Raw genomic sequence first — 13,149 nt, 5'->3', positions numbered from 1 at the left:
AGACAGAGAGAGAGAAAGAGAGAGAAAGAAAGAGAGATAGCAAGAGAGGCAAAGAGAAAGAGACATATAGCAAGAGACAGTGAAAGAGAGAGAGAGAGCAAGAAAGAGAGAAAAAAGCAAGAAAGAGATAGCAAGAAAGACACAGAGAGAGAGAGAGAGAAAGAGAGAGCAAGGGAGAGAAAAAGAAATAGAGGAAGGGAAGGAGGGAGAGAGAAAGAGAGCAAAAAAGAGAGGAAGAAAGAAAGAAAGAGGGATGGAGAGAGAAAGAAGGGAAGGAAGGAAAAGAGAGAAAGAGGGAGAAATAGAGGGAAAGGGAGGAAGAGAGAGGTTTTTTTGTCCAAACATTTCTTTAGCCCGCCCCTCCGCCTTTCAATGTTCCCCAGGATTTTGAAAATATGAATAATGCGCCGCGGCTCAAAAAAGGTTGGGAAACACTGGACTAAGCAATGCAGGTTGATGGGACCATGGGGGACGGCCTTCTCTGTGGGTGCCCTGGCTCTATGGAACCAACTCCTCCCTAATGTCCGTACCGTTCCCACCCTGCTGGCCTTCTTGAAGGCTACTAAGACCTGGCTTTGCTGGCAGGCCTGGGGGCCATGAACTTTACATCTTTCATGACCAAATCGTACTGAATGGTATGTATGTGTTGATTGGATTGTTGACTTGTGGGTTTTAGCTGGGGTTATTGTTTTAATTTATATTTGACTTCTTTTTATTGTAAATTGTATTTTTTATATTATTGTAAGCCACCAAGTCCTTTGGGATTGAGCGCATAGAAGTCAAATAAATAAATAAATAAAAATAAAAAATAAAAATATAATTTCCTTGCTTTGTCTATGGGCTTCCATTTTATGTAATTACCCTAATTTCCTTTGGAACTTTGAACTTGATTTAAACCAGTCTTGGAACTTAATGACTACAAAAATTTGAAGTTTGATAAATTTTAAGTTTGTTTCCCTAAATGTTTAAGCAAGGGTGAAAAAGTGTAATATAAACCCTGTAAGTTTGGCCTACTAAACAATCCCTATAGGACAGCGAAAATCAATCTTGTTGACCTTGGTACACGATCATACTATTAGAAATGTGTTACCTATGCTATGTCTATGTTTATGGTAAATAAACAAACTGTGCTGACAATAGCTTCTTAAATAATATTTCATTTATTTTGTTGACAAAATATGAGTTAGCAGTGAACTATAAATGTGTAATGTAGATAACATACAGTGGTACCTCTACCTAAGAACGCCTCTTCTTACAAACTTTTCTAGATAAGAACCAGATGTTCAAGATTTTTTTGCCTCTTCTCAAGAACCATTTTCCACTTACAAACCTGAGCCCCAAAACTGTAACGGAAAAGGCAGGGAGAAGCCTCTGTGGGGCCTCTATAGGAATCTCCTGAGAGGAAGCAGAGCCTCCACCCTCCCTGTGGTTTCCCCAATCGCACGCATTATTTGCTTTTACATTGATTCCTATGGGAAAAATTGCTTATTCTTACAAACTTTTCTACTTAAGAACCTGGTCACAGAATAAATTAAGTCAGTAAGTAAAGGTACCGTGTATATATAAAAAGTGTACCCACCTTCCCACAGAACAAATCACTTTACATGTGTAGCATGGTGTTTTGCTAAAGTTCTCAAGGTCATACAATACAATAGTACCATCAGAACCACCTGATAACATACTGTAAGAAAAAAAGTTATGAATCAATTCAGATGTTGTAAGCTTTACTCCCCCAAAACATGTAATTTTATATTTTAAAAATTGTTGAAGATTAGTTTTAATTTAAAAATACTAGAATATAACATTTTAATTAATATAAAATGTAATATATATTTTGATATATAATATGTTAATTTCAAGTTGATTTCTTCTTTTAGAATACCATTTATATGCTATGTCATTTCCCCTCCAAATAAACAACATTTAAGACTGAAATATCTGATTAATGATTTTATAATAAAGTTCTTAATAAAGTTTAAAAATTGTCCTAAAAGAAAACAATTTCCTTAGAAATTGTAGCAATTTTTCCATTAAGTTGATTGTCTATTTCTCTGGATTGGAAATGGCTTGGTTAATGTTTATTTTGTTATCTGGCCAAATGTATTTTCACTAGCCATAAATTAAATCCACAGCTAATTTTATATTGATCTAATCCACAACTAATTTTGTATTGACCTCTCTAGGTGGTGGCACACTGTGCTTTCCCCAAAATAAGCCCTAACATGACTTCTGCTCATGCACCCAAAATAAGCCCTACTTAAGTGCCTGTTCAGCTGGCTGCTCACCCATTCAATCTGGTTGTTTGTGGTGCTGCCAACACAAAGTGAGGTGAGGTAAGGGGTGTGCGTAGAACTGCCCCATTGCGATGCAAACTGGTGGCGAAGGTAAGTGGAACCCATCCCTGACATGCATGCATACATACATACATACACAAACACTTGTTTTCTGTCAAATCACCTGGCATACCCTTCCTTTTCAATTATCAGCAAAAATATATTACACACATATTTTGGGGCAGGCATTTGAAAATTGTTAATTATGATTTCAAAATTATTCAGTTTGTCTGGCATTTTTTCATTATGCTGTAAGGAAATTTTCTGAAATTTCATGGATTCATGAAATTTGAGAAAATGCTTTTATGAAAAAAAACCCTGGTACCATTAATTTAAAAATGCAAATACTTTCAAATTGGTTTAGTAAAATACATTTCATAATAAAGAATAATAAAATATACATACTATCGACTTTCAACAGGTTCAATATCCAAGGTATTAATTCCACTTCCATGAATTCTTTCAACATCCTTGTTCTTATTTAACTCCAAGCTTAATACCCTTTAAAAAATGAAAGTGTTATAAACAAAATTAAAATTATATAATATTGTTATTAAAGTGCTATCAAATTCTTCAATCCACTACATTTACTATGTACAATATCTTTTGTAGTCAATTTCAAAATTTGGAAAGCTGACACACTACGTATCAGTAGTGTAAGTCATTTGTCTCTAAATTATACAATCAAACATAAGCACAGATAGATAAATAGTACTTCAATCCAAGGAAATAAAGCAACAGTATTTATTGCATTTCTATCTATCAATAGCATTTCAATTTTTAAAATTGATTATTCAATTCTATTAAATACAATGTACTTTCTCCAGAAGCAAAATTAAAACTAAAGGGTGGAAAATAATGAGCCATAAATTTATCATGAACATTAGGAGAAAGTAATCATAAACTCTATCAGTGAAACTTAGTGCCTTGAGATATGAACCAAATTTTGTGGGAATCATTAAGGTGACTGTTGGATGCTCTTTTCTTAAAAATGGCAGTCTCATTTTATGTGGCAAATTCTGAATTGAACAGACATTAGAAATTCATTCCTGGATCTGTAATTCCATAAATGTACTGCATGTTGTGCATGTTGATAGCCATTTCACATATAATAACATATTATTACTTATTATTCATTCATTCCTCAAATGAAATTGGCATTATTGTGTTATTTCCACATTTGATTTACAAGTATTAAATGACAAATATTTAACTATTTAACTCATTTAAATTTGTATTGTGTAATATACTATTTCCTCCATCAATACAGATAGAACCTTGATCAATGTCTTCACTATTTTTGACAATTTCTTTAGTGTAGTTAGAAATCCACAGTTACATCAGAGATCAATCCAACAATTTCAAAGGTTGCTTGGACTGTCATTCCTTTTGCTATTTTAGAGAACATTTATTTAGAAAATAGTTCTCAATAACCACAATGTCAAGTTCTTTCGAAGTAAATTGCAATTCTAGATACATTAGCTCTACCTAAGAACGCCTCTACTTAAGAACTTTTCTAGATAAGACCTGGGTGTTCAAGATTTTTTTGCCTTTTCTTAAGAACCATTTTCTACTTAAGAACCTGAGCCCGAAAAATTTCCAAGGAAATTTCAGAGCGGCACAAAGGTCTGGCCAGTTTCCTGCCATTCCCCATGTTTCTCCCTCTGGCACAGTGAATGGGAGACAGCCTCGTGCCAGGTGTATGGGAGGCGCATGCTCCTCCTCGCCACCTCAGAGTCCCTCTTTTTTTTTTAAGCCTTAAAGTTTTGGATTTTTTTGATTCTCTTCACCTCACCTTCTTCCTTCCGCAGCGACTGTCCTCCTCTTCTTCTTCCTCCTCCCACCCAAATTCTGAGCTTTTATTTCTTTCCTAATGGGCTTGCACACATTATTTGCTTTTACATTGATTCCTATGGGAAAAATTGCTTCTACTTACAAACTTTTCTACTTAAGAACCTGGACACAGAACAAATTAGTAGAGGTACCACTGTACTTAATGAATGGGAGAGGGGGGACATAATGGCACCAGGTTTTTAACATTTTATTATAAGGCTGCATTAATAGGTCACCTTATGTACCCTTTCCCATCCAAATGCCATTCTTGAAGCTACAGTTAGATTGTTGGAACCAAGGGTATCAGTTCCTAATTGCAGAATAAAACACACACACACACCAAATAAAGCAGAAAATGAACCTAGTGAAAATGAGTTAGAGGCTAAGTATATGTACAACCAAACAGGCTTGAACAAGGGCATATTCACAGAGATGAAGTTTTCTTGCATAATTGTGCTCAGTTCTTCCACTTTCTAGGAATGGCACTAGAAAGGGCATTTTTACTCCCTTCAACAGAGTGAATATAACTCGCGATCAGTCTTGCTTGCTAATTTATATACTTGCAAGAAGGGTAAGGAATGCCCTGTCAATGAATACTTTACCTTCAACCACAATAATACACAAGCACACAATCGATTCAAACTCATGGAAGGGTTTATACTGCTCAAAAATAAATAAATAAATAAAGGGAACACATCCTAAATCTGAATGAATGAAATATTTTCATTGAATACTTTGTTCTGTGCAAAGTTGAATGTGCACAACAGCATGTGAAATTGATTGTCAATCAGTGTTGCTTCCTAAGTGGACAGTTTGATTATACAGAAGTTTGATTTACTTGGAGTTATATATTGTGTTGTTTAAGTGTTCCCTTTATTTTTTTGAGCAATGTACAGTATATTCCTTGCAGTCAAAACTTGAAGAAGCTTCTTGGATTGAGAAGAGAAACGGCTTCCAAAGAAGATCCAGAAAGTCCAGTTGCCTCTTGAAAGAAGCATTTTTGGGACAACCACGATCTGAATGACTGAGACTCTCTCCAGACTCTTGAAGTAGAAATTGGATAATTATGAGTTCCAAAAGCTAGACGGGTGTTCTTGGACCAGCCCTTCTCTCAGCCCTAGGAAGGAGGCTGGCAAACCACTTCTGAAATCTTTTCAAGAATCAACCCTGCGAGCATCTATCTATGAACCCCTAGTCTGAGGCGTTTATTCTGACGCTGAGGGCTGGCAGGCCCCCTCGGTAATCACATGCGGCCTGAGGAGACCAAACGCGGCCCGCGTAGTAGGGACGTGGCTTTACCTCCTCGTCGCCTCCGCTCGTCGGAGCCTCAGCGGGTCATCCACTCCCGCCTGACGAGCGCAAAGGAAACCCAGCATAGCCGAAAAGTAAGAACCTGCAACGGCGATGCCACACCGTGCCGCGACGTTAACCTCGCGCCCATTGGCTCAAAGCGTCACTCTCATAGCCAATAAGAAACCTTGGTATTGAAACACTGTTCGGCCGGTAAAGGACCGGCTCAGAATGCCTCAGCGTCGAATGCGTCAGGTTCGGGAGACTATAGAGAAATGTAGAAGAAGAGACGAAAAAGCGACTTCCCCGTTGCGCTTCTAGGATAAATTTGAAATATTTCCATTTCTCTCAACATGCCGTCCGGAAGATAACTTTCCAGTGATGTTATTATCAGAGAGCTATTCAGCCGTTAATAAATTGCCTTTTGTTTTTACATAAAATACATTTCTCTCTGTGTGTGTGTGGATATGCAGGATGTGTTGTGTGTGGATATGCAGGATGTGTTGTGTGTGGATATGCAGGATGTGTTTTCTTCAAATTTATTATCTCTAATAAGCAGGACGGATGTCCTGGGCCTGAGGGAGATATGGGCGTGGCTTCCAACTGAAAGGGGCGGGAGAGGATTTCATCTCAGCGAGTCTGGGACGCCTCACGTGTTGGTCCCTTTTTGTAGGGGTGCGTGGAGGGGGAGCCGCGGTTGTGGTTTGCGACCTCGCCGTGCCCTTCGCCTGGCATGAGCGGCATCTGGCGGTTTCTGCGATTGCTAAAGCAGCGCTTTATCGGGCCAGGGAGCGAGTATGTGGGCATCGACCACTTTGGAAACAAGTATTATCGGATCCCGCCGCACACAAGCTGGGCAGGTGAGCGAGACGGAATGTATGCTCCACTTTGGTCTCTGGTTTTATCTATCCAAACCGGGATTTCTTTCCTTAAGCATGATTTATAAACTAAACCAGGGGTAGGCAAAGTTGGCTCTTCTATGACTTGTGCACTTCAACTCCCAGAATTCCTGAGCCAGTCATGCTAGCTCAGGAATTCTGGGAGTTGAAGTCCACATGTCATAGAAGAGCCAATTTTGCCTGTCCCTGAAACTATCGTTGGCTGGCACCCGCAGCTAGCTAGGCAATAAACTACAGTTCGTGAACTATAGCAACTACCCAATATATACAGTACTAAGTGAAACCTGTGAGAAGGATCTTGGGAGTCCTAGTGGACAACTAGTTAAATATGAGCCACCCTTGTTGCTGCAGCTGCCAAAAAAGCCAACAGCAGTTGTAGGCTGCATAAACACAGGGATGGAATCAAAATCATGTGAAGTGTTACTACCACTTTATAATACCTTAGTAAGGCCACACTTGGAATTCTGCATTCAGTTTTGGTCAGCACAATGTGAAAAAGATGTTGAGTGCAGAGAAGAGCAATAGCATTTAGAGTTATATATCACTTCATAGTGCTTTTACAGCCCTCTCAAAGCGGTTTACAGAGTCAGCATATTGCCCCCAACAATCTGGATCCTCATTTTACCCACCTCTGAAGGATGGAAGGCTAAATCAACCTTGAGTCTGGTGAGATATAGGGAGCAGGCAGCAGAAGCAGCTTGTAATACTGCACTCTAGCCACTGTGCCACCAAGGCTCATCAACAAAGCAACAAAGATGATTAGGGGTTTGGAGGCTAAAACATATGAAGAACTGGTTATGCCTAGTTTGATGAAAAGAAGGGCTAGGGGTGACATACATACATACACACATACATATATTTTACATTTTATCAAACATGTGCAAGATAGTAGGTATTGGAATAAAAAAAACATTAGCAAAGTAGGTACAGATTAATTAGGCAATAGGACAGTAGAACAGGCACTGTAGGCACAATGGTCCGCTTATGCATGCCCCTTACAGACCTCTTAAGAACGGGGTGAGGTCAACTGTAGATAGTCTAAGGTTAAAGTTTGGGGAGTTTGGGGAAGAAACCATAGTCAGGTAGTGCATTACAGGCATTGATCACTCTGTTGGTGAAGTATTTTGTGCAGTCGAATTTGGAGCCGTTTACATTACGTTTGAATTGATTGTGTGCTCGTATATTGTTGTGGTTGAAGCTGAAGAAATCATTGATAGGTAGGACATTGTCATGGTAGATGATTTTTATGAGCTACATTTAGATCAGATCAAAGGCAACAAAGTTCTAGGCAGTTTTCCAATATCTCAGGGATTGCCACAAAGAAGATGGAGTCAACCTATTCTCCAAAATACCTGAAGGTAGAACAAGAAGCAATGGGTGGAAACTAATCAAGGAGAGAAGCAACGTAGAACTAAGGAGAAACTTCCTGACAGTTGGAACAATTAATGAGTGGAGCAACTTGCCTTCAGAAGTTGTAGGTGCTCCACACTGGAGGTTTTTAAGAGATTGGAGAACCATTTGTCTGAAGTGGCATAGGATTTCCTGCCTGAGCACAGGGTTGGACTAGAATGGGTCAAAAACCTTTCAGACCTCAGAGACTGCTAAATTCATAATTTAGAAAAGGATTTGTACTGAATTACTTTCATATACCCCCATGATACTTGGCATTAAAGACCAAGGTATTGTCTTTTTACTTTCTTACATCTGTTTATTTTCTAATACTGAAGCAGAGTCTGTCATCCCCAAAGAATGGGGATGGCAAATTCCAAATAGAATATCACTGCTGAGTTTAATATGCCACAGTCACAAAATTCAAATGTTGAGTAAAACGTTTGAGGAATGTGAGTTTATGGATAAAGAACAAGGGTAATATTTGGAATCTGTTGCTCAGAAAAAGTGACAGTGATATCTGTGCTGCACTGGCTTCCTATTAGTCTCCTGGCACAATTCAAGGTATTGGTTATTACCTATAAAGCCCTAAATGGCCCAGGACCAGACTATTTACAGGACCGTCTCTTGCCCGCATACCTCCCAGAGACCAATAGGAGCACACAGAGTTGACCTCCTCTAGGTCCCGTCGACTAAGCCAGTGTTTTTAAACCAGTGTGCCGCGGCACACTAGTGTGCCGTGAGACATGGTCAGGTGTGCCGCAAATCTCAGAGAGAGAAAGAAAGCAAGAGAGAGAGAGAAAGAGAACAAGAAAGAGAGAGAAAGCAAGAGAGAGAGAGAAAAAGAACAAGAGAAAGAAAGAAAGAGAGAAAGAAAGAGAGGGAGGGAAGGAGAGAGAGAGAAAGACATAGGAGGGAGGGAGGGAGAGAGAGAGAAAGAGCAAAAGAGAGAGGAAGGAAGGAAGAGAAAGAAAGAGGGATGGAGAGAGAAAGAAGGAAGGCAGAGAAAGAGGGAGGGAGAGAGAAATAGAGCGAAAGGGAGGAAGAGAGAGAATTTTTTTGTCCAAACTTTTTTAGCCCCCACCCTCCCCCCGCTCAATGTGCCCCAGGGTTTCGTAAATGTAAAAAATGTGCCGCGGCTCAAAAAAGGTTGAAAATCACTGGACTAAGCAATGCAGGTTGGTGGGGCGGTGGAGGAGGGCCTTCTCTGTGGCTGCCCCTGCTCTATGGAATCAACTCCCCCTCAATGTCTGTACTGCTTCCACCCTACTAGCCTTCCGTAAGGCTACGAAAACCTGGCTTTGCCGGTAGGCCTAGGGGCCATGAACTAACAAACTATCATGGCCAAATCGCATGAGTGGTATGCATGCATGTTGTCTTGATTGTTTCATTAAAGGTTTTTAATTAGGATTTTGTGGTTTTAGATAGTATATTCGACTTCTTTTCATTATTTTTGTATTTATATTGTTATTGCAAGCCGCCCTGAGTCCTTCGGGATTGGGCGGCATAGAAGTCAAATAAATAAAATAAAATAAATTAAGGAGTCAGATTAATTGATAAACATCATAATAAAATAGACGTGGGCACTGGGCTAAATTAAGACTCATCTGAAATCTGTGTTCTGCTGTTTATGCTAAATTGCTAAGTGTTTACTAAGCTAATGAATACAGGTGGTTCTCAACTTACAACCACAATTGAGCCCAAAATTTCTGTTGCTTAGCAAAACATTTGTTAAGTGAAATTTGCCCCTTATTACGACCTTTTTTTGCCACAGTTGTTAAGTGAATCATTGCAGTTGTTAAGTTAATAACATGGTTGTAAAGTGGATCTGGCTTCGCCATTGACTTTGCATTTCAGAAGATCACCAGAGATGATCATGACCCCTGGACACTGCAGCTGTCATAAATTTGAGACAGTTGCCAAACATCTGAATTTTGATTGCATGACTGTGTGGATGCTGCAACAGTCATAACTGTGAAAAATAGCCGTTAAGTTGGTGCTTTTATAACTTTGGTCACTAAATAAACCGTTGTAAATCAAGAACTACCTGGGTTATGATGTGCGATGTGTTATTAATCATCTTCTACAATGTTTTTGCTATAAAACAGATTGCTCTGAAGCTTAAAATCTGGCTAAAAATGTGCTATCGCTTTGGTCTTGTAAATATCTAGTGTTTGAAATAGCAATAGACATGTGTCGACTTAATGTTTATTAATGGAAAGGAAAGTGAAGTATAAAATTGTATATATTCCTAATTTTGGCAGTATAATATTCATTGATAATAGAAAATTATCAATGATTGCATCATGTTAAGTTATATAGTGAATTTTTCTGACTAGGCGTAGAGTTAATCACTTTTCCATTTGGTGCCTTCTAGTTTCATTATCATAAATAAACATCTTGCAGTAAATAACCATAATCACCAAAGGTTGAGTTGAGATGGTACATCATGTTGTATACTCTGGTTCATAATGGTTTTGTTTTTAAAATACTGTGGTACTTCTACTTAAGAACTTAATTCGTTCCGTTACCAGGTTCTTAAGTAGAAAAATTTGTAAGTAGAAGCAATTTTTTCCATAGGAATCAATGTAAAAGAAAGTAATGTGTTCAAACCTGTTAGGAAAGAAATAAAAGCTCGGAATTTGGGTGGGAGGAGGAGGGGGAAGAAGAGGAGGAGGACAGTCGCTGCCGAAGGAAGAAGGGGAGGGGAATCAAAAAAATTCAAATCTTTAAGGCTTACACCCGGCGCGAGTCTGCCTCCCATACACTGCGCTAGAGAGAGAAACCCAGGGGGAATGGCAGGAAACTGTCTGGGCCTTCGTGCCGCTCTCAAATTTCCTCGGAAATTTTTCCAGGCTCGGGTTCTTAAATATAAAATGGTTCTTAAGAGGAGACAAAAAAAATCTTGAACACCCAGTTCTTATCTAGAAAAGTTCTTAAGTAGAGGTGTTCTTAGGTAGAGTTTCCGCTCTATATGAGTCTATGGAGAGGGGCCGCATACAAATTTAATAAATAATAATAATAATAACGATATCAACCTCAAGCCAAACCAACCACACTTTGCATAATATCTTTATTCAAAAAAAAATCTGACAAAATTGTCACTGCTCTTTACTTTTATTAAGAACAAAAAGGGCAGAATGCAAATTAAATTGATACATTTTTAATTGAATCAAATACAACCTGTGTGATTATTTTGTCATGTATTTGATAAAGTCCCTTTTTATATTAAAGGACAACTCAAGGATGGTCCTAGGACTGCAGATTATGGGCAATGGTTACAAATCACAAAACTATTATCTAATTGCAAAATCAGCCTGCAGTTTAAAGACGTTAATATTAACATTTATTTTCATACGTCTTTCTCATTTAGATACATTTGGAAAGCAGTTTTAAATCTCTATATTGAAAGGAATTACACAAATGATAGTACAGATATGAAACAGGACATAGGTAACAACTTGCATGAACTGACTTTTTCTTTACGAGCTACAAGATTTAATTTAATTAATTTAATTTAATTTATTTGATGGATATGCCGCCCAATCCCTTGAGCTCAGGGCGGCTATATAAATACTACAAGACACATAAATATTGGTGCCCAATCTATTGGAATGATTAAAATTATTGGAATAAGCAGATGTTTATAAAGACAGATTAAAGGGAATATTGTATATCAACATATTAGCCAATTTAAGGTATATAATTTTACAAAGTTATGATATTAATCAATTCATTTATTGATCACTAATTAATCACTTTTTATTTCTCCTTCCTACTAGTCCTCAATTATATAAATTAATTGTGCTTGCTATGAGTTTATTATATTTCTTTAGTATTCCAGAGTTGTATCTCTCGACATCCAAAGTGATAAAAAGGAAGTAAAAAATTCCAGAACTGTACACTGCAATCAGTGGATTTTACTACCAAATTACTGCACAATTTGATATAGTATACAATTAATAAACATTAGATTAATTTATTTTTTATAATAAAGTGATTATTTTTCCACATTGAACTTGTCTCCTGGTAACTGGTGATATGCTTCTGCAATTTACAATTTGTGTACTATTTGTGTCCAGAAGGAGGCAGTGTGGCTTGAAAAAGATTTATATCAGCAGCATATTTATTTACCTTGCATTGTGCAAAGGACAGGCTGTAGTTTCTTCACAGGTTATGCTGGTAAGCTATTGTGAAAAATAATTTTGGGGGGGGGGAGTCTATATTTTCCCTTCCCCCTAGGCTTATAGAATTTATACATGGTATGTTTGTATGTATGAGTGGTTCTTTAAATTGGGGTTTTTTAGATTATTTTTAATATTAGATGTGTTTACATTGTCTTTTTATTGTTGTTAGCCGCCCCAAGTCTGCGGAGAGGGGCGGCATACAAATCTAATAAATAAATAAATAATAAATATACTATATTATTGGTTCACACATATTTTCTTTTTAAAGTAAAGTAGTAGTATTCAAACACTACATTGAATTATAGCTGCTACAGTTCTGTTTTCTTTCTTTAATTTTTTTAATAACATGAAAAAGTTGGAAGAAAGAAAAAAAGATATATATGATTAAACTATCCCATGTTATTTATGACAAATAATATTTTTATTTCTTTATTTGTCAAATTTATTTGCTGCACATCTTGTGGTTCAGGAAACTCTGAGCTTGTAAAATTAGAATGGTTAAGCTGCCAGGCTTCATGAGGATGGTAACTAAACTTAGGTAGAATTACAGCATGAAGTATGAGGGTCGCCCAGAAAGTAATGCGCCACATTTTTTTTCTCATCCTACAGTAATGGTACGAATGCAAAACTTTACATATACATTATTTGAATTGTCAGGAGTGTGTGTGTGAATTTTGCGTTCCATCAGACAGATAGCGTAGCTGCAGCAGTGTTTCGAAATGGCGTCTGTAAGTGATGTATGTTACAAGCAGCGTGTCATTGAATTTCTCACTGCAGAGAAAGAAACTGTTAGGAACATTCACAAACATTTGTGTTCAGTTTATGGAGAATCTGCAGTCGACAGAAGTATGATTAGTCACTGGGCACAGAGGGTGAGTCCATTAGAAGAACAGAACAGAAGAACAGAGGGTTAGGTCACCATTCTTTCTTGTGTGTAAATTTCATTGTGTTCAATAAAAAATTGTTGAAGAAAAAAATGTGGCACGTTATTTTCTGGGCGATCCTCCTACCGGTAGATGTAATCCAATAATTAAACATAATAAAAGAGGCCATGCATAGAGTATGATCTCAGTGACAGATCATATACTTCCAATAGTCTGCTAGGGAAAAGTTATTGAATAATAGTATTCCAGTAAATCACAATTTTCTGCAACTCTTACAGATTTTCTTCCTGTAATTTATCCCTATCTTTCAAATATATATGAAAGTAAGGAACAT

At 37.6% G+C, this 13,149-nt stretch overlaps 2 protein-coding genes across 2 annotated transcripts in view; one reads left to right on the top strand and one right to left on the bottom strand.

The window, feature by feature from the left end:
• ERCC8 (ERCC excision repair 8, CSA ubiquitin ligase complex subunit) overlaps positions 1 to 5,689 on the bottom strand; it is a 40,174-nt gene extending 34,485 nt beyond the window's left edge. Inside the window, exons 1-3 of the mRNA XM_070743306.1 lie at positions 5,466 to 5,689; positions 2,739 to 2,834; positions 1,580 to 1,681 (exon numbers count right to left, since the gene is read on the bottom strand). Coding sequence (XP_070599407.1) covers positions 1,580 to 1,681; positions 2,739 to 2,834; positions 5,466 to 5,542 — 275 coding nt within the window. The 5' untranslated portion in view covers positions 5,543 to 5,689. The remainder of the gene's footprint in view (positions 1 to 1,579; positions 1,682 to 2,738; positions 2,835 to 5,465) is intronic.
• A 355-nt stretch (positions 5,690 to 6,044) lies between these two features.
• Positions 6,045 to 13,149, top strand: part of NDUFAF2 (NADH:ubiquinone oxidoreductase complex assembly factor 2) — a 50,273-nt gene continuing 43,168 nt past the window's right edge. Inside the window, exon 1 of the mRNA XM_070743303.1 lies at positions 6,045 to 6,316. Within this exon, the coding sequence (XP_070599404.1) occupies positions 6,190 to 6,316 (127 nt within the window). The 5' untranslated portion in view covers positions 6,045 to 6,189. The remainder of the gene's footprint in view (positions 6,317 to 13,149) is intronic.

The sequence above is a fragment of the Erythrolamprus reginae genome, chromosome 2 (assembly GCF_031021105.1).
Source record: "Erythrolamprus reginae isolate rEryReg1 chromosome 2, rEryReg1.hap1, whole genome shotgun sequence".
NCBI classification, from domain to species: Eukaryota; Metazoa; Chordata; class Lepidosauria; order Squamata; family Dipsadidae; genus Erythrolamprus; species Erythrolamprus reginae.
The sequence above is the reverse complement of the archived record's forward strand: the minus strand, read 5'-3'. Positions and strand labels throughout refer to the sequence as shown.